Here is a 22,806-nt window from a genome sequence, read left to right as displayed (position 1 = left end):
GACAGAATTTCCATTTTAATCAGGCATCCATGAGAATATAATATTCCACTTACAGTTTTATGTGTCTGGTAACAGGAAGAATTTTCTACCAACTAGCTTCTTGCTTCAAACTCCAGAAATCTTACTTTTCCCCTCCTGCCTGTGTACTTCTGGTGCTGGATACTGTAGAACATGCTCATATCACAATAGCAACACTTCTGTCCCTTCATCTCCATGACATGACACAAGATGAATGAACACATCAACTTAAGAATCACTAGCAAGAATTTATCTATCCTGAAAGATGACTGAATCACATAAGTCTGCACTACTAACACCAGTCCAAATATATCCCAACTCAGCTTGCCCTTTGTCACATCCTGAAGGAAGCTGTCATTCCTCACCACCTAACAGGAGGAGAAGAGTGATGGACTAGTCAGAAGGAAAAGAGAGAGGCCCTCTCCAGTTGCAGCTAAAATATCTTGCTTTTAGAAATTTTACACACAAAAACATATGCTTCTGGAATATGTTGCTTGGGCCCCTCCCAGGATTCCTGACTCTTAATCTCCAGGAAGTCCACACTGGTTATGAGTATTCTCAAAGTAAGACCCCCTTACTTGCAGGAAAGCTGTGATTCTTCATTGCCACTAGGAGGAACAGACTGGAAGGTGGGGAAAGAGCAAGACTTGGGATGCCTGTTGGGTTTGAGAAATAAACTGAAGGCAAGAGATAGCCACAGGCCCCCAGAATGGTGGGAATCAATAAATAAAATGACTGGTCAATCCATAAGGAGACACAGCAAGGGAAGAGGAGAGTTGTAGTTAACCTATTATGACCCATGTATGCAGAACACCTATAAAAAGTTAAACCGAGCAACAAGTATACCATTTATGGGCACTTTGAAATAAATGTGATGTTTTTAGAGTTCTAGTCTTTTGAGAAAAGAGGTGAATCATTAGAGCATTTGAAAGTTGTATACATATATGCATATATATGTATGAAAATATATATAAAGAATATATAAGCTCTAGATTATGGTTTCCAATCTATTTTTATGCACCCAGTGAAACAGTCTCAGAATTGAAAACCTGGGATATAATGGGTTAAAATGCAGACAGGGCCTGAGAAAGGGGCAGGCTTTTGTGTAGATGGGCGGAGTCCAATGATGGGGGTGTGACTAACAGTTGAGGGCGGGGCTAATGACTAGGGTGGCCTAAATGATAGATGAGTGAACTCTAAAGACCAGGGCCATGGACACACAAACTGTGAGTGCGGCCCTTCCAGAAGAGATCTGCCTGTTAGATAATGAGCAGTGTCGAAAGGTGAGTGGGGGTTGGAAATATGATGGATGGGGCCTAGAAACGAGAGGGCAGGGCCACCTGGGCCAGGTCCCCTTTCCTCCCAAGCACCAGAAGTGGGGATAGGAACAGCTGAGTGCCCCACTGAGCATGTCCATGTTCTTCCTTCCCACTAAGAAGGCAGCCATAAAGATTCAGTCATGGTGGCGTGGCAACATGGTGCGCCGGACACTACTGCATGCAGCACTCAGGGCCTGGGTCATCCAGTGCTGGTGGAGGTCGATGCAGGCCAAGATGTTGGAGCAAAGAAGGCGCCTGGCACTAAAACTCTACACCTGCCAGGAGTGGGCAGTGGTGAAGGTGCAGGCACAGGTTCGAATGTGGCAGGCCCGCAGACGCTTCCTCCAGGCACGCCAAGCAGCCTGCATCATCCAGTCTCACTGGCGCTGGCATGCCAGCCAAACCCGAGGCCTGATCCGGGGCCGCTATGAAGTCAGAGCCAGCCGGCTGGAGCTTGACATCGAAATCCTCATGACCTAGGGCGCTGGCAGAGCCAAGGAGACTGGATCTCTCTCCCAATAAAAAGACTTACTGACCACAGACTTGCCCTGGGGAGGTTAGACCCATGGAAGAGGGTTTAGCCCCTCAGTTTCCTGCCTTCCACTCAGAAAGATTCCCTGATGGGGTCTAGATCCCCTGTCACCAGGAACCCACCTAAGTCCCTACTCCTAATGTCATACCTGGCCAATGTTTCACCAAAAGAGATCTCAGGACCCAGGTCAAGTCCTGATACCTCAGTCAGTTAGACTTTGTTCCCCTCCACAGTGGAAGGAAGACTTGGGTTTATTTTTCTGCAGTGTCTGCCTAGACATTTCCATTCAGAGTCGGACACCAGGAAATCTGGCTGCAGCCAGAGCCAGCTGGAAGACAGGGATTCCACTGGCCTGTACTGCATGGCCCTGAGGGCCAGCGCAGTGCTTGACTGGGAGCCTGGAAGACAGGGCACCTCAGCTGAGCAACGGCTGAACAGGCACTGGGTCTCTTGGGGGTTTAGGGGAGGCAGCCAGCCAGAGCTAGCCCCTGGAGAAGGCCAAAGCAGGAATTGAGGGGCAGCAGCTGTGCCTGCCGCCTCACTCCCCTGGGGTTGAACAAGGCTTCCCTCCTGCTGCTGGCCATTTCCTGGGAGAAGCAGGCTTGGGATGGGGGAGGGGGAGTCAATGAGGGTAGGTAAGTAAACAGAGCAGGACTGGAGTGGGCAGAAGAAGGGCAACCTCTGCCACTAGCTCACCCACCATCTCAGAAGCAGCTGTGCTGTGCCCTACCCCCCCCCCCCCAATCTGCTCCCCATCTCCTCTCCAGACTGCTACCCCTTCTGCTGGGCCTGTATCAGTGGGTGATGATGAACCTCTGCTTTTCTGGGTAATTCCTCTGTCTCTTGGCATCTGTGGGTCAATCACCTCTTAGCTGGTCTTTCACAGTCTCTGATTTGTCATCCTGAGCTGAGATCTCTTACTCACACCCTGGGTCCCTCAGATGTTTGTCTTTGAACCTCCATCCTGGAAGTCAGAGGTCTATGATCCTCCCCAGGGTCTTTTGAATGAAGGGTGGGAGAACAAGTCAGGAGGTATGCAAGGGGCCAGGGGTCTTTGTGGGTCTTGCAACTGGTGAGGTTTTCCCCAAACCCAAGTCCCCTTCCCTGTCTTCTGCGCGTGGGTGTGTGTGTGCATATGTGTGCACATGTGTATGTTTGTGTGTGTGTGTGTGTGTGTGTGTGTGTTTGGTTGCAGGTCTCCAGAACAACTGTAGTAGATATGAGGATTCAGGGTTAAGTAGCTGCAGGTGGCAATGATACAGATGGGTACCTGGACTTTCTGATTGAATGCCTTTCTTCCAAGGGATACCCTTCTGGGACTTAAGACACAGCTCTCTTCTCCCTCTGCTCACACAGTGAGCGGTGTGGTATCAGTTAGGTCTCTGGTTGAACATGATATGAATTCTGTATGACTAGCCTTATAGGTACTACCCCAGAAGAGAAAGGAGTTTAAAACTTGTGCTGGCAAGGGTTGATAACTCTGATTCTCTATCTGCATAGAATGTCGGCAGCTCCTAGTTGCTTGAAGAAAGGAAAAAATAAAAACAAAAACATTCACCCAGAAATTCTGCTTTGACTGGACTGGTATGAGGCCTAGGCATCAGGATTCCAGTGTGTGACCAGAGTTTGGAGACTGTTGAATTAAGCCCTTCCCACCTGACCTATGTAGTCCCACTTTAAGGTGGTCATACAAAATTCCAAGCTGGGCACAGAAGGCTCAATGTCATGGATTTCTTATTCTCTGATGAGCTAAGAATACAAAGTGAAACCAGGATCTAGAAAGAGCACCACTGTGGGGGAAAACCCTTTGGAAGCACAAAGGTACAGCTCCTCCTGGTAGTTGGGAGGTGGATGGGAGGAGATTTTGGGGAAAAGTAGGCAGGACCTCTTGTCTGATGGCACCACACAGACGTGAGCAAAGGAGACTCAGTCAGGGACCAGACCTAGAAGGCCAGATTTCACCTAAGGCCTTAACAACCACCTTGAGTATCCCTCCAGTGGTTGGGGTCTTGAGAAGTCAGAGATAGTCTGGACCTGTGGGTGGGGACATTGGAGAGTCCCTAAGACAAAGGAAGTGAATGAGTCCACAGGGGAGTCAGGAAAGGGGCTCCTCTTTCACAGTGAGGCCTGTGGCCAACGTTGGCTGGTCAGGGGAGCTCCCCTTTCCTCAGCAGGGATGAGAACGCAGATGGAACCCTCAGAGGCAGACCCCACAGATCCTTGCTGCTCCTCCCTACCGTCATTGAGAATTAAGTTACATAAGTAATTCTTCCTGAGAGCACATACACTGAAGAGGGAGGGAGGGCGTTCTTGCAGCTTTGGGACAGGAGTGAGCCTCGGGGCACTCTAGGGGAACCAGATAGCCCCATTTTTTAAATTTTGAGTGGGGGGGGGGTACTGGGGATTGAACTCGGTCACTCGACCATTGAGCCACATCTCCAACCCTGTTTTGTATTTTATTTAGAGACAGAGTCTCACTGAGTTGCTTAGCACCTCACTGTTGCTGAGGCTGGCTTTGAACTCACAATCCTCCTGCCTTAGCCTCCCAAGCCGCTGGAATTACAGGTGTGTGCCACCATGCCTGGCCCACTTTTACCTCTTGACATGGCATCCCCAAGACATATGTGCCCCCAGGCCCTCCTACCTATAAAGAAACATACTGACCCTCAGATTGGCCCAGGCTACAGGTCCCTAAAAAGGTAGTTTAGTAAGCAGGGTCCCATCCCCTATAGTTACCTTTGAACCCAGGAAGTATCTCCCCAAATGGAATCTAGTCTCCTGTTCCCCAGGGTCCCAACCCATGCTCTCAAGTCCCTCACTTGGTACATCACCAGTCTCAGCTCTGATCACACAGCTCCAGGGTCTCTCTCCATCCTGCCTGTCTTCTGCTTCTCTCTGTCCCACATGCCAAACCTGGATGGCATGACCACAGCCACTGCTACACCACGCCAGGCAGCTTGAGTGGACTGACCAGCATCCTGCTAAAAACACGTGTACACACGTACCCCTGTACACACCCCACCAGGGTGGAAACACTTGAGATAGTGAAGTCTTTGATCAGTTTTGCTTCTAAAAAGTTTGTTTGTTCAAGTCCACCTTAATTAGTAGTCTAGAAGCAAGTGCTTATCATGTAGAAGAGCTAGAGTGAGTTGAAAGAAAAATAATTTCCTGGGCACTGCCAAATCTTGGTTTTTCATATCACATCAACAAATAACTTAGCACAGAGTTTGACCTTAAAAAGGGGTGACCAGGCTAAATCCAGTGGCACACACCCATAATCCCAGCGGCTTGTGAGGCTGAGACAGGAGGATCACGAGTTCAAAGCCAGCCTCAGCAAAAGCGAGCTGCTAAGCAACTCAGTGAGAACCTGTCTCTAAATAAAATACAAAATGGGGCTGGGGATGTGTCTCAATGGTCAAGTGCCCCTGAGTTCAATCTCAGTACCCCCCCAAAAAGGGGGTGACCATAAATTGTGAGAGTGAAAGAAGCACTTATTAATATAAATGTTGGGAACACCAAATACAAACCAGAACTATCCCAGGAAAACTGGAAGATAGTATCATCCTAGAGTAAGCCTTGGCTTGCAGAGGATGGCAGGAGGCAGGGCAAGGCAAGGAGGGTGGAAAGAAAAAGTTTTAGCCACACAGGAAGAGACAAAATCCTAGCCATGGCCCTGAGAGGTAGTGTGAGGAGGCTAAAGTGCTACTGCAGCTACTGCCTGCTCCTGTCCTCTGCCCCTGTCCTTGGGTCATCCTGAGAGGCACAGGGAAATCTGAGACTATAGCCTGGGATTCTGCATGGCTCAGAAGTTGAAAAGCAGCTGACACCAAGATAGGTGCCCAAGCAGTGGGTCTAGGGGCTGCCTCCATGAACCCTGAACACCCCCCTATGGGGCTAGGTAGCCAAGATCCCTGGACCCCAAAGACAGGGGAAGTGATAAGTACCAAAAGGACTAGTGTTCCCAAAGAGGCCTGGGTGGGAGACAAGAAGCTGCAGGCTATGGGGACCTCACCTCCTGAGGCCAAGGCAGAGACCATGGGTAGCATAGATGGTGGCTTTGGGTCTGGGAGGCCACAAGGAGATGCAACTTTGGGGATTGTGCTGAGGACAACATGACACCCATGAGAGCAGCAGAACCAAGTGCAAGAATCAGCCCAGTAGAGGAAAGTGGAGTATCAGTGAAACACCAGTTGGCTGTGAAGGGATCGTTGTTGAAGCCAGTGATGACTTCTCACAGTCCCTCTGTAAATGCTTACAGTTTCCATTTAAAACATATATGAAAAGGTGATCTTTGTGGAAACACTTGAAGAATAAAGATTATTTCAACAACTTCCATCACAGTGAAGAATTGTATTGGGTTGCTAGGAACAGAAATGTGAAGAAACGTGGCTTAAGTGAGACAGAAGTTTGCTTTCCTCTCCCATCATGAAGCCCAGCAATGAGAAAACTACACGGCAGCTGCACGGCATATCAGGGTCCCATCTCCTCCTCTCTGTCCACACTGCAACCCAGGTGGGACCCTAGTCCTTCAGCTCTCAAGATGACTCCCACACTTCTAGTTGTCATGTCTACATGTCAGACAGGAAGAAGAGGAAAGCTTCACAAGAAGAGAGACTGTCTGTGTCCGCCAAATTCATCTCCTTTATAGACCTTCCCTAGGGCTGGATGCCGTGGCACACATCTGTAATCCCAGCATGGGAGGCTGAGGCAGGAAGATTGCAAGTTCAAGGCCAGCCTGGGCAACTTAGCAAGACCCTGTCTCAAAATAAAAAAGACTGAAGATGTAATTCAGTGTTAAAGCACCCCTGAGTTTAACCCCCTCGTACCATTTAATAATTAATAATAATAATAATAATAATAATAATAATAATAATAAAGGCCTTTTCTACAAGGCTCACTTGTCTTGCCGTCTCCACTTATAATTCATTGGCTACAACTGTTACCTGACCCTCTCAGCTATAAGGACCCATATTGCCACCATGACTAAATTCAGGTATATTTAAATAGGGTAGACTGTGCTGTGAAACAAACTTCCAGATCTCCACAGCTTAACTGAAGTGACATTTCTCACTCCTGGGAAGACTGCTGGGGTTCAGTCAGATTCCATAGTCCAGGCTGCTCCACCAGATATGTGGGTATGAGTCCCTGGGATTGTGCTCATTGTAGGAGGGGAAAGATGGGGTGGCAGGAAGACCACCAAGTCTACCCTTTCATTTGGAAATGTCACATTTCACTTCTGCCACCCTCATCCCTGGGAATGGAATCCAGGGCCTCACACGTGCTAAGCCAGGATCTGCCACCTACACTCCAGCTCCTATTTCTGCTTTATTGGCTCACTAGTCACCTAGCTGTGCCTAACCTCAGGGAGAAAATTATTGCAATCTTCCCAGGTGGCTGAAAGGAGAACAGGAAAGTTGATGAACAGACCAGTGATGCTCACATCAGGGTTCCTTCCATACATGAGGCTAAAGTGACGTGGACACCTGGAGACCACCAGCAGCCTTTGCTCACTCCCAAAGCATTGGAGAAAAACAGGAAGAAGAAAACCTAATCCCTTCAACGTAAGTACGAAGTGAAGAAAACATAAGGAGAATCATAATAGAAGGAAAGTTCAAAGATGAGAGTTAGTCTGTGTTAAATGGAAATATGTAAAATCCATCTATTAACAGACTCTTTTGCTAAATTTTTTTAAATTCAGCCATATGTTGCTTACAATGGACACACCTGAAATGAAAGGAAGCTGAAGCCTAAAATAAAAAAAAATAATAAATTAAAAAAAAAAAAAACAGAAAAAGGTAAAGCAGGAGAGAAACTTTTGTTTAAAAACACATTTAATCATCTCTCCTGAGACAGAAGTAAAATGAAAATAAAGCAATTAATTTCACCCAGAAGAGCTCACAATCATGAAGGTAGAGGGCCATTGGTGAACAAGGGAAGACCACAGTTCTGGAAAAGGAAAAGCAAGAGGAGAGAGCTGCTGGATGAGGCAAGGAGGAGAAAGTTGAAGAACAAAATGCTGAGAGGGGCACAGGAGGAGAGGACCTAGGTTCAACTGCAAACCTCTGACTTCAGGCCCTGGCTCTTGACCACTGTCCACTGTTTCTTCAAGAGGAATTGTGATTCTGGCTGTAAGAAAGCCCTGACACAATGGCGCTTTCAAAAGGAACGCACAAGTGTACATACACACGCAAATGATAAAACATACACATATATGAGTAAAGGATAAAATGGGTATTAAAGGCAATGGGCAGACTTTGCTACCAGGAAAAGTCCTACAAAACGTAGAACAGCAGATTATTCCAAGAGCTATAAATTATTCCAGAGTATAACAAGAAACAAAAAACTACTCAACTCTATATGATGCATGGTGTTGATGTCAAAACCAGACAAGTGTGCAATGAGAAGGGAAAATTAAAATGATCATCAACAATAAATACCCCTAAACAAAATATAAGCAAATTACCGTATACTCTGGATTCTAAATTGTACTTTAAAAGTTATAAGAAAAAAAGTACTTTCTCTTGTCAAAATGCAGATAATCAAACTGGGTTTTTAAAGCAGCTTTTTGTTGTTTCCAAAAGTTACACCTACTACAGTAACAAAATAAATAAATATATATATGAGCAAATTGTAACCAGTAATATTTTAAAATACAAGCACATGAGCACACACACACACACACACACACACACACACACACACACACAAACACACACACACACACACACCCCTAATAGGCTTTTCTCCAGGAAAGAATGATGGTAGCACACTGAAAAATCTGCCACCACAGTTACTATAAAAAAGAAAAATCATATGATAAAATAAAATGCCCATCCCCATTTTAAAAAATTTTACTCCCAAAATGTAAAGGAAAAAGCTTTACATTAGAGATTCAAAGAAAATCAGATATTGGCTTCTGACTTCCAAAACAGACTCAAGAAACTCATGACTGGAACACGTTAAAAGTCAAGGCTTTTGATGGTCAAGAGCGACGCTTTTTGAGACAACAATCACAGGATTAGGGGTTTTAAAAATTTCAGGTCTCAAGGTAATAGGGCCTAAATTTACACTACAAATACTAGATGGAAAGAAAATAGGAGGGAAACTAATGAACTTAGCTTCACCCGTGCCCCAAGGGAGGGCCATTCTCTAGCTCCCTTCCCCCAATAATCACTGAGGGTGGTGAAAACAATCTCCAGATGATATGGGGAATCAGACAGCAGTGGTGCCAGTGTTTCCTTCCTGGGTAGAGACCAGAAAAGAAAGCAAGAACTCCTACCCTTCCCCATGCTCAGTCGGCAAATGGTGGCAGCAGCAGTGTAGAACTAGTAACAGAAAAAACAATGAAAACAAAAGTTGATTCTTTGAAGAGATCACAAAACTGGCAAATCAATAGCTTCAATTATCAAGAAAAAAAAGAAGAGAAAAACCTCAAATTACCTAAATTAGGGATAAAAGATGGTCCTACCCTATGCCAACAAATGGGACAATTTAGATTAGATGGGAAAATTCATAGAAAGACACAAATTACCAAAAGTGATGCATGAAGAAAGAAAACACCTGAAGTGACAAGACATTTAATTATGAATTGGAAATTTTCCGATAAAGAAGTTATAATTAGAAGTAAGACATTTTGATGTGCTACTGCGTAGTAGGGTAACTAAATGATTTTAATATATATTTCAAAAAGTGAGAAGAAAGATTTTGAATTGTTTCACTATAAAAAGATAAATATTTGAGAAGAAAAGCATGTTTAACCTAATTTAAACACTACACAATATAAACATGTATCAAAACCTCACATGATATCCAACAAATATGCATAATTTTATGATTTTATGTACCAGTTTTTAAAATAAATTTAAACTGTTTTTAAAAGAGAAAAGTCAGACTTAGATGGCTTCACTGGTGAATTCTACAAAATATTTAAAGAAGAAATAATACAAAAGCTAGACAAAGATATCACAATTAAAGAAAACCACAGACAATATATTTCACGAACATGGACACCAAAGCCCTTAAAAATATTAGCAAACCAAATTCAGCAATATATAAAAGGATTATAACCATGGCTAACTGGGATTTATCCATGAAACGTATTAATATGTCATACGAATGAATTAATTATTTCATATGACATATTAATTCAGAACAAAAATAACTGGGTGTAGTGGCACACGCCTGTAACCCCAGTGACTCAGGAGGCTGAGGCAGGAGGATTGCAAGTTCAAAGCCAGCCTCAGCAACTTAGTAAGGCCCTAGGTAACTTAGTGAGACCCTGTCTCAAAATTTAAAAATATAAAGGGGCTGGAGATGTGGTTCAAGGTTGAATGCTCCTGTGTTCAGTCCCTAGTAACAGAGAGACAGAGGGGCAGGGGAGAGAGGGAAGTGAATATGATGGACTATGCAAAAGGCATTATGATAAACAGATTTTTAATAATGTAGTGAATAATGTAGTGAATGCTTTTTAATAATGTAGCCTGTAGACTTGTAATTGGGTCTCAGTGTTTCTGTAAACCCATGCTTTTCAGCAATCCCCTCCCCTACCTTAGGCGGGACAGAGTGACCAGAAGGAGCTGGTGTTGGGTATTTCTCTTCCCCCAGGCACTTTAACTCTCATATAACCCCAGCAGTTTAGACTCTAATAAAACAGATTCCCCTGGAATAGACATGTGGTGAAGAAATGAGAGTAAAAAAGGGAAAAAGAGAAATTATAGAAAGGATTTTAAGAGCCCCAAAGCCTTCTGGGTAAATGCGTGCCAACTTGTGGGAATCTACAAGCCTTGAGCTGAGACCAGTGAATTAGCCATAAACAAGCAGAGCAAATAAATGGGTCATTGCCATGGACAGAGTCAAGAGGAATGAGATATGACCTGCAATTATGAAGGTTGACCTAAAGAAATTCCTTGTATTCATGTAATGTCCTCCAGATCCAGCACCCAAAGGCAGAAAGAATGAGAAGTTAAAACTCACAGAACAAGGGGATGTGCCCATAGTGAGAAAGGGGTCACTACCTGAGGTATCCTGGTTATTAAGTAAATGTCCTGATAACTCCTGAGGAAGGACTGAATGTTAGGAGGAAGAATGTAGGCCCCTTCCAGAGAGGCCCTGTGCTAAGAAAATAGCAGAGGGAGGAAGAGCATCTGTGAAGGCACAGTACCACGAAGGTGTACTGTTGCCTACAACCCTCAGGATATCCATCATTCAGGGCTTCCGGCAGCTGGTGGTTGGAGACACCTGGAGAAAAGATTGGGAGCATCTCTGATGACCAGACACAGCAAGAGAGGAGGCAGTGAAGCTTCAGTCTCTGTGGCAGGACCTCTGATTCTGATTGGAAGTTAGCCATTGTTCTTATTGTTCACCTAAATGTACTATGTGTTTTCTCTCTGACTGCTTTAAAATTTTTTTGTGTGTGTGGTCATCATTTGATTATGATGTTCCCAACTCTAGTCTTTTTTTTTTTTTTTTTTTTTACTGATATTACTTTTTCTGTGGTTCTTTTTTTCTGTAGTTTGGTGGATTTCATTGATTTGGGACATTTTAAAATTACTGTCTTGTTAAATATTTCTTCTGCCCCTTTCTCTCCTTTCATTTTTGGACTTTGTACGTATCTTAGATTATTTAATGTTTGAGTTTTTCTATTCATTTTTTTTTCTATGCTTCCAGTTTGGTAATAACTTGTCTTTGAGGTTATTGGGTGTTTTTGTTTGTGGTTTTGTTTTTTTCTTCACTTGTGTCTAGTTTTCTGCTATTCTACCCAATTTTAAATTTCTGATTTTTCTTAATCTTAAATTTCAGATATTTTATTTTTCAATCTAGAATGTCCATTAGGTTATTTTCAGAGTCCCCTTTGTCTATAGAGATTCTCCAACTGCTCATCATTGTCTCCATTTTCCCCTGTAAATTATCTTAACATTAATATCAGCTGTTTGAAAGTTCATGCCTGCTAATTCCAACATCAGAATCATCTGATAATCTGTTCCTGTTGATTCATAATTCTCTTTTTTGGTGTTACATTTTCCTCTTTTTTAAGTGCCTACTAATTTTTTAAAATTATCTTAGAAATTATAGCTGACATATTATAGGGGCTTTAACTTGCCTTATTTTCCTCTTAAAAATGTTGCATTTTAATCTGGTTAAATTACTCCATCAGTTTGGATTCCAGAGTGAAGATTACATGGAATAGTTCCCAAGATGACTTGCAATAGACATATAGTATGAACCCAGAAATAAACCTTTGTCGTGCTAAGCTGCCGCGATTTTGAGGTTTTGGGGGTTTTTTAGCCACATTAAAATTCAGCCTATTTTAACCAACACATAGCACCTCTTGCCTTCTCTTGAATCTTTTGACATTCCACCTCTTCTCCTAAGGGCTTGTTCAGTCACTTAGAAGCTCAGGGAAAAGTCAGGGGTGGGGGCAGTATAAGGTAGATGAGGTTTATTTGTCCACAGATGCTGATGTCTGCTCTTTTGTAGAATTGTCATTGTCCTAATAGTGTCCCTCAAGATGTGAGTTTGGCTACCCATTATTCTCACCTTCTCTGATGACCAAACTCTTGCCTCTTGTCTGGGGCTGCACTGGAACTGTACTTCTTCAAGACCCTTATCTCCAAAGTATTCCATACACTGCACCCTCTGCCTGGCACCCACCCCCCAGCTGGCAAAGCAGTACCTCATAGGCCACTAGACAATACAAAAAACCTATAGATGTTAGAAAGGTGAACTGGGTCTGGGAACTGGAATTTTTCCTCTGTGGTTGGTCAGAACTGAGTTAGGCCTCAATTTAAAGAAAGACTCAGTGAAATAGAGCCATCCTCAAGTTAGAGCAGGGACAATAGGCAGAATACAAGACTTACACTGAAGCCATTTTCTAGGAATAGGAAGAGGCAGAGGAGTCCAAGACCTTGAATTGAGTCACTTCAGACTAGGTTATACCTTTACAGGTCTACCCTACACAATGTCTTTACTTGCCAACCTGTAGGAGCTAATGATCTCAATGTGATAAGTTACTGTAACCATGAAGTGGCCCCATAAAAAAGAATAAGTCTGGCAGGAAAGGCATTGCCAGTGACATTGGATGACACAAATGGTGTTGAACACACACACATGCACACATACACGCACACACGCAACACACACATGCACACACACACCCCTCAATTATTCTGCTTAAGAGACACATTTTGAATATAGTCACAAAATAATGGAAAAGATACACTATGAAATCACTAATCAAAAGAAAGTTGGTGAATGATTAGTGGATAAAGAAGAAACCAAGGAGGAAATTAAAAAATACTTAGAGGTAAATGAAAACACCAATACAACATATCAAAAGCTCTGGGACGCTATGAAGGCAGTGCTAAGAGGAAAGTTCATTGCATTGAGCTTATACACTAAAGGAATAGAAAGTCAACAAATAAATGACCTAACATTACTCTCAAAGCCCTCGTAAAAGAAGAACAAATCAAAACCAAAAGCAGCAGAAGACAGGAAATAATTAAAATCAGAGCTGAAATCAATGAAATTGAATCAAAGGAAACAATTCCAAAAATTGACAAAACAAAAAGTTGGTTCTTTGAAAAAATAAATAAAATTGATAAACCCTTAGACACACTAACAAAGAGAAAGACAAAGAAAACTCAAATTACTAAAATTTGTGATGAAAAAGGAAATATCACGACAGATACTACTGAAATACAGAAGATAATTAGAAACTATTTTGAAAATTTACACTCAAAATAGAAAAACTTAAAGACATCGACAAATTTCTAGAGACATATGATCTACCCAAACTGATGCAGGAGTGCATACACAATTTAAACAGATCAATTTCAAGCAATGAAATAGAAGATGCCATCAAAAAACTACCGAGGAAGAAAAGCCCCAGGACCAGATGGGTACTCAGCCAAGTTCTACAGAAACTTCAAAGAATAATTAACACCAATACTTCTCAAATTATTCCATGAAATAGAAAGGAGGGAACCCTTCCAACTCATTGTTTAAGGCTAGTATCATCCTGATACCAAAATCAGACAAAGACACATCAAGGAAAGAAAACTTTAGGCCAATATCCCTCATAAACGGAGATGCAAAAATTCTCAATAAAATTCTTGTAAATCACCTACAAAAACATATTAAAAAGATAGTGCCCCACGATCAAATGGGGTTCATCCCTGGAATGCAAGGTTAGTTCAACATACGAAACATCAATAAACATAATACATCACATCAATAGACTTAAAGAGGTTTTTTCAAGATGGCGGCCTAGAGGGTGGCTGCATTACGTGTTGCTCCAGAACTCAGGATTCAAGAGAGGAGATATTGAGACGCTTGGGACCAACTCAAAGTAGCCGGGTGACTCTCACCCCCTGGGGGGGCATCCCGGATGGGACGGGGGTCCCGGAACGCAGGAAACTTTGTGAAGTAGAACTGCCGGCGAGACGCCCCTCCCCCCGCTGGAGCGCCATAGAGGAGGCCGCTCGGCACAGCGCTGGGACTCGGAGCAGCCACTGGGGCTCCGGCGGCTGCCCGGGGGAGGAGTGGCGGGGAGAACTGTGTGGACTCAGGACACCGGGGCCTGCCCTGAGGAGGAGGAGAGGAGCGTGGCCACTTGGATTCGGAGAGACTGCACCAGAGCTGCAGGCGGTTGCCAGAGGAGAAGCCGCGCGGCGAGCTGTTTGGAATCAGAACGACGCTTCTGAACACCGGGGCCTGCCCTGAGGACAAGGAGGAAGAGGAGCGGCCGCTTGGATTCGGGTGACTACACGGGAGCTACAGGCGGTTGCCAGAGAAGGGGCTGCGTGGCGAGCTGTTTGGACTCTGACCACTTCTGAACCCCGGGGCCTGCCCGGAGGAGTAGGAGAAGGAGGAGAAGGAGCACGACGGGTCCTTTGGACTCGCAGTGACTGCATTAGCGCTCCAGGCGGCTGCTCAGAGGAGAAGGCGAGTGGTGAGTTGTTTGGTCTTAAAGTGACAGCTCCTGAACACAGGGGGGCTGCCTGGAGGAGAAGCGTGGTGGGACGCTTGGTCTTGAGGGGCCACACCAGAGCTCCGGGTGGTGCCCAGAGGACCCGTGCAGCAGGTCACGTGGATTCAGAGCCACTCAGAGGGACTGCTCCTGAACACCCGGGGGGTTATCTGGAGAAGGAGGAGGAACGGGGAGGGTCACTTCGACTCGGAGTGATTGATTGCCCCGAGCTACGGGTGGTTGGTGGGAGGAGGAGGCACGAAGTGAGTTTCTTGGACTCCTAGTGACCGCACCGGCATACTGAGCGGCTGTCTGGAGGAAGAGGCCTGTGGCGGGTCTCTGGGACTCAGAGCGATTGTTCGGGGCCACAGGTGGCTGCTCAGAGGAGGGGTCACGCAGCCAGGCGATTAGGTGCAGAACAGGGTCCCAGGATCTAGGAGGCTTCTGGGTGGAAGAGCCGCACAGAGATAGGCTTAGGGCGGAGCGAAGGTTCCAGGCCTATGGGCAAATTCTCTGAGGAGGGGCAGCCTAAGGAGATTCATCTGCGAAGGGTGAGGCTCCCAGGCCCAGGAGGTAGGGCCGGGCCCCTGGAAACTTTGCAGAGGAAGGCAGCCCAGCCCAGGCAGTAGCTGTAAATTGAGGGGAACCTCTAGGAGGAAACTGACCAGCGAGACCTCCCCACTGGGTGAGTCTTCCCTGCCTGGTGAGGTTTCCCCACAAGGACGGTAAAACCAGAGACACAGGCCCAAACAGGCCTTGCCTCAGCCCACAGCCTAGGTCTCCTTTGGATGACCATTGGTCAACAAGTGGAGGCACCTCTGCCCACTAGCAGGGAATATACCCCACCTGAAGGCCACCACTCCTAGAGAGGCAGCTTCCTTGTGGAGCACCGCATTATCAACCTCCTCCAAGACTTCAGCCTACTGAAGGCTAAGAGGGGATATATATAGAAATCTTCAGGGTCATTGTAAATCAACAGAGGAAATCTGCAATATCTCAGCGGTCCACTGATATCTGAACAACATGAGAAAACAAGGAAAGAAAATGCTGCAAACAAATCTAGATGTTACATCAATAAAACCCAATGACAGCATGGCAGAAGAAATGACAGAAAAGGAGTTCAGAATGTACATAATTAAAATGATCAGAGAAGCAAACGAGGAGATGAAAGAGCAAATGCAAGCATTGAATGATGAGATGAAAGAGCAAATGCAAGCATTGATTGATCGCACCAATCGACAGTTAAAAGAGCAAATACAGGAAGCAAAAGATCATTTCAATAAAGAGTTAGAGATATTGAAAAAAAACCAAACAGAAATCCTTGACATGAAGGAAACAATAAACCAAATTAAGAACTCCATAGAAAGCATATCCAATAGGATAGAACACCTGGAAGACAGAACCTCAGACATTGAAGACAAAATATTTAACCTTGAAAACAAAGCTGAACAAACAGAGAAGATGGTAAGAAATCATGAACAGAATCTACAAGAACTATGGGATATCATGAAAAGGCCAAATTTAAGAATTATTGGGATTGAGGAAGGCCTGGAGAAACAAGCCAAAGGAATGAACAACCTATTCAATGAAATAATATCAGAAAATTTCCCAAATCTGAAGAATGAAATGGAAAATCAAGTTCAAGAGGCTTACAGGACTCCAAATACACAAAATTACAACAGACCCACACCAAGGCACATTATAATGAAAATACCTAACATACAAAATAAAGACAGAATTTTAAAGGCTGTGAGAGAAAAGAACCAAATTACATTCAGGGGGAAACCAATACGCATATCAGCAGATTTTTCAATCCAGACCCTAAAAGATAGAAGGTCCTGGAACAACATTTTTCAAGCCCTGAAAGAAAATGGATGCCAACCAAGAATCTTATACCCAGCAAAACTTACCTTCAAATTTGACGATGAAATAAAATCCTTCCATGATAAACAAAAGCTAAAAGAATTTACAAAAAGAAAGCCAGCATTACAGAACATTCTCAACAAAATATTCCATGAGGAAGAGATGAAAAACAAAGAAGCAAATCAGCAAAGGGAGGAATTATCCTAAAGGAATTGTCAAATAAAGGAGGAAACAAGTTGTGTCAAACAAATAAATAAACAAAATTTTAAAAATGAACCAAATGACCGGGAAACCAAATCATTTCTCTATAATAACCCTGAACGTTAATGGCCTGAATTCATCAATCAAAAGACATAGACTGGCAGACTGGATTAAAAAGAAAGATCCAACAATATGTTGCCTGCAAGAGACTCACCTCATAGAAAAAGATACCCATAGATTAAAGGTGAAAGGATGGGGAAAAACATACCATGCACATGGACTCAGCAAAAAAGCTGGAGTATCCATCCTCATTTCCGATAATGTGGACTTCAAGCCAAAGTTAGTCAGAAGGGATAAAGAAGGTCATTTCATACTGCTTAAGGGAAGCATAAATCAGCAAGATATAACAATCATAAACATCTATGCCCCAAACAGTGGCTCATCTATGTATGTCAAACAAATCCTTCTCAATTTCAGAAACCAAATAGACCACAACACAATAATACTAGGTGATTTTAACACGCCGCTCTCACCACTGGACAGATCTTCCAGACAAAAATTGAGCAAAGAAACCATAGATCTCAATAACACAATCAATAATTTAGACTTAACGGACATTTATAGAATATACCATCCAACCAAGAGCGAATACACTTTCTTCTCAGCAGCACATGGATCCTTCTCTAAAATAGACCATATATTATGCCACAAAGCTAATGTTAGCAAATACAAGAAGATAGAGACACTAGCATGTATTCTATCAGATCATAATGGATTGAAGTTAGAAATAAATGAAAGAGTAAAACACAGAAACTATTCCAACATCTGGAGATTAAACAATATGCTATTATATGATGAATGGATAACAGAAGATATTAGGAAGGAAATTAAAAAATTCTTAGAGGTAAATGAGAACAAAGAAACATCATATCAAAATCTCTGGGACACTATGAAAGCAGTACTTAGAGGGAAATTTATTTCATGGAGCGCATTTAATAAAAGAAGTAAAACTCAACAAATAAACAACCTAACACTACAGCTCAAAGCCTTAGAAAAAGAAGAACAGAACAGCACCAAAAGTAGTAGAAGACAGGAAATAGTTAAACTCAGAGCTGAAATCAATGAAATTGAAACAAAAGAAACAATACAAAAAATTGACAAAATAAATAGTTGGTTCTTCGAAAAAATAAACAAAATTGATAAACCTTTAGCCACACTAACAAAGAGGAGACGAGAGAAAACCCAAATCACTAAAATTCGGAATGAACAAGGAAATATCACAACAGACAGGATGGAAATACAAAACATAATTAGAAGCTATTTTGAAAATCTATACTCCAACAAAATAGAAAATTTCGAAGACATCAACAGGTTTCTAGAGACATATGAATTGCCTAAACTGAATGAGGAGGACATAAACAATTTAAATAGACCAATTTCAAGTACTGAAATAGAAGAAGTCATCAAAAGCCTACCAACAAAGAAAAGTCCGGGACCAGATGGGTTCTCAGCCGAGTTCTACAAAACCTTTAAGGAAGAGCTCATTCCAATACTTCTCAAAGTATTCCATAAAATAGAAGAGGAGGGAACCCTCCCAAACTCATTCTATGAAGCCAATATCACACTGATACCTAAACCAGACAGAGACTCATCAAGGAAAGAAAATTTCAGACCAATATCCTTAATGAACATCGACGCAAAAATTCTCAACAAAATTTTAGCAAATCGCATACAAAAACATATTAAAAAGATAGTGCACCATGATCAAGTGGGTTTCATCCCAGGGATGCAAGGTTGGTTCAACATCAGGAAATCAATAAACGTAATTCACCATATTAATAGACTTAAAGTCAAGAATCACATGATTATTTCAATAGATGCAGAAAAAGCATTTGATAAAATACAGCACCCCTTCATGCTCAAAACACTAGAAAAAATAGGGATAGTGGGAACATTCCTTAATATTGTAAAGGCCATTTATGCTAAGCCCATGGCTAATATCATTCTAAATGGTGAAAAACTGAAAGCATTCCCCCTAAAAACTGGAACAAGGCAGGGATGCCCTCTTTCACCACTTCTATTCAACATCGTTCTTGAGACTCTGGCCAGAGCAATTAGACAAACCAAAGAAATTAAAGGGATACGAATTGGAAAAGAAGAACTCAAACTATCCCTGTTCGCTGATGACATGATTATATATTTAGAGGAACCTGGAAATTCCACCAGAAAACTCTTAGAACTCATAAGTGATTTCAGTAAAGTAGCAGGTTACAAGATCAATGCCCATAAATCCAACGCATTTTTATACATAAGTGATGAATCTTCAGAAAGAGAAATTAGGAAAACTACCCCATTCACAATAGCCTCGAAAAAAATAAAATACTTGGGAATCAATCTCACAAAAGAGGTGAAAGACCTCTACAATGAGAACTATACAACACTAAAGAAAGAAATTAAAGAACACCTTAGAAGATGGAAAGATCTTCCATGTTCTTGGATAGGAAGAATTAATATTGTCAAAATGGCCATACTACCTAAAGTGCTATACAAATTCAATGCAATTCCAATTAAAATCCCAATGACGTACCTTACAGAAATAGAGCAAGCAATCATGAAATTCATCTGGAAGAATAAGAAACCCAGAATAGCTAAAGCAATCCTTAGCAGGAAGAGTGAATCAGGGGGTATTGCAATACCAGATCTTCAACTCTACTACAAAGCAATAGTAACAAAAACGGCATGGTATTGGTACCAAAATAGAAAGGTAGATCAATGGTACAGAATAGAGGACACGGACACAAACCCAAATAAATACAATTTTCTCATACTAGACAAAGGGGCCAAAAATATGCAATGGAGAAAAGATAGCCTCTTCAACAAATGGTGCTGGGAGAATTGGAAATCCATATGCAACAGAATGAAACTAAACCCATATCTCTCACCATGCACGAAACTAAACTCAAAATGGATTAAGGACCTCGGAATCAGACCAGAGACCCTGCAGATTATAGAAGAAAAAGTAGGTCCAAATCTTCACCTTGTTGGTCTAGGATCAGACTTCCTTAACAGGACTCCCATAGCACAAGAAATAAAAGCTAGAATCAACCACTGGGATAGATTCAAACTAAAAAGCTTTCTCTCAGCAAAGGAAACTATCAGCAATGCGAAGAAAGAGCCTACAGAGTGGGAGAATATCTTTGCCAATCATACTTCAGATAGAGCACTAATCTCCAGAATCTATAAAGAACTCAAAAAACTCTACTCCAAGAATTCAAACAGTCCAGTCAACAAATGGGCTAAGGAAATGAATAGACACTTCACAGAAGAAGATCTACAAGCAATCAACAAACATATGGAAAAATGTTCAACATCTCTAGTAATAAGAGAAATGCAAATCAAAACCACCCTAAGATTCCATCTCACCCCAATTAGAATGGCGATTATCAAGAATACGAGCAACAACAGGTGTTGGCGAGGATGTGGGGAGAAAGGTACACTCATACACTGCTGGTGGGGCTGCAAATTAGTGCAGCCACTATGGAAAGCAGTGTGGAGATTCCTTAGAAAACTTGGAATGGAACCACCATTTGACCCAGCTATCCCACTCCTTGGCCTATACCCAAAGGACTTAAAATCTGCATACTACAGAAATACAGCCACATCAATGTTCATAGCTGCTCAATTCACAATAGCCAGACTGTGGAACCAACCTAGATGCCCTTCAATTGATGAGTGGATAAAGAAACTGTGGTATATATATACTATGGAATATTACTCAGCCATAAAGAATGATAAAATTATGACATTTGCAGGCAAATGGATGAAATTGGAGAATATCATGCTAAGTGAGATAAGCCAATCTCAAAAAGCCAAAGGACGAATGATATCGCTAATAAGTGGAGGTTGACACATAATGGGGGGGAGGGAAGGGTTAGAGTTAGGGTTAGGGAGGGGGGCAAGTATGGAGGAAGGAACTACTGTATAGAGGGTAAAGAGGGGTGGGAGGGGTGGGGGGAAGGGAAAAAATAACAGAATGAATCAAACAACATTGCTCTATGTAAATTTATGATTACACAAATGGTATGCCTTTACGCCATGTACAGAGAAACAACATGTATCCCATTTGTTTACAATTAAAAAAAAATAGACTTAAAGACAAGAATCAAATGATTATCTCGAGATACAGAGAATGCATTTGAAAAAATACAGCACCCCTTCATGTTCGAAACACTAGAAAAACTAGAGACAGTAGGAACATACTTCAACGTTGTAATGTTGACATGATTCTATATGAAGATCCAAAAGACTCCACCAGAAAACTTCTAGAACTATAAATGAATTCAGCAAAGTAGCAGGATATAAAACCAATACCCATAAATCAAATGCATGTCTATACACAAGCAACAAACCCACTGCAAGAGAAATTAGGAAAACTACCCCATTCACAATAGCCTCAACAAAAATAAAATACTTGGGAATCAATCTAACAAAAGAGGTGAGAGGCCTCTACAATGAAAACTCCAGAACACCAAAGAAAGGAATGGAAGAAGACCTTAGAAGATGGAATTCCCATGCTCTTGGATAGACACAATTAATATTGTTAAAATGGCCATACTACCAAAGGCACTATGCAGATTCAATGCAATTCCTTTTAAAATTCCAATGACATTCTTCATAGAAATAGAAAAATCAATTATGAAATTCATTGGAAAAATAAGAGACCCAGAATAGCCAAGGCAATCCTTAGCAAGAAGAGCAAAGCAGGAGGCATCACAATACCAGAGCTTAAACTATACTACGGAGCAATAGTCACAAAAATGGCATGGTATTGGCACCAAAATAGACATATAGACCAATAGTACCCAATAGAAGACACAGAGACAAAGCCACATAAATAAGGTTATCTCATACTAGATGAAGGTGACAAAAATATACATTGTACCCAATAGAAGACACAGAGACAAAGCCACATAAATAAGGTTATCTCATACTAGATGAAGGTGACAAAAATATACATTGGAGAAAAAATAGCCTATTCAACAAATTATGCTGGGAAAACTGGAAATCCATATGTAACAAAATGAATTTAAACCTCTATCTCTCACCATGCACAAAAATCAACTCAAAGTGGATCAAAGACTTAGGTTCTAGAACAGAGACTCTGTGCCTAATAGAAGAAAAAGTAGGCCCAAATCTTCATCATGTTGGACCTGACTTCCTTAACAAGACTCCTAAAAGACTCCCTAAAGTGCAAGAAGTAAAATTAAGAATGAACAAATAGGATGGAGTCAAATTAAAAAGCTTCTTCTAAGCAAAGGAAACAATAAAATGAAAAGAGCCTACAGAAATGGGAGAAAATCTTTACCACATGCACATCAGATAGAGCACTAATCTCCAGAGTATCTAAATAACTCAAAAAACTTAACACCAAAAAACCAAATAACCCTATCAATAAATGGGCTAAGGAACTGAACAGACAATTCACAGAAGAGGAAATAAAATTGATCAACAAACATATGAAGATTGTGTAGAGGGAAATGGGGAGAGGGGTTGGGGAAAGGAAAGATGGTGAACTGAGACAGACATTATTACCGTATTTACATGTATTATTATATGAATGGTGTGAATCTACATTGTGTACAACCACAGAAATGAAAACTTATATCACATTCGTGTACAATGAATCAAAATGCAGTCTGTAAAAATAAAAATTTTTTAAAAACATGAAAAAATGTTCATTGTCTCTTGTAATTAGAGAACTGCAAATCAAAACTGCTCTAAGTTTTCATCTTGCTCTAGTCAGAATGGCAATTATCAAGAATACAAGCAACAATGTTGGTGGTAAGTGCTGGTGAGGATGTGGGGGAAAAGGTACACTCATACATTGTTGATGGAACTGCAGATTG

The 22,806-nt window shown here is 42.1% G+C and overlaps 1 protein-coding gene across 1 annotated transcript; it reads left to right on the top strand.

Moving 5' to 3' along the window:
• Positions 1 to 1,466: 1,466 nt before the first annotated feature.
• Positions 1,467 to 1,817, top strand: IQCF6 (IQ motif containing F6; the record flags this gene model as incomplete). The annotated part of the gene is made up of 1 exon (XM_079154921.1): positions 1,467 to 1,817. Exon 1 carries the CDS (start codon positions 1,494 to 1,496, stop codon positions 1,815 to 1,817), a length of 324 nt encoding a protein of 107 aa, XP_079011047.1. The 5' UTR covers positions 1,467 to 1,493.
• Between the last annotated feature and the right edge of the window lie 20,989 nt (positions 1,818 to 22,806).

This window comes from Sciurus vulgaris, assembly GCF_902686455.1.
Source record: "Sciurus vulgaris genome assembly, chromosome: 10".
NCBI lineage: Eukaryota > Metazoa > Chordata > Mammalia > Rodentia > Sciuridae > Sciurus > Sciurus vulgaris.
The sequence above is the reverse complement of the archived record's forward strand: the minus strand, read 5'-3'. Positions and strand labels throughout refer to the sequence as shown.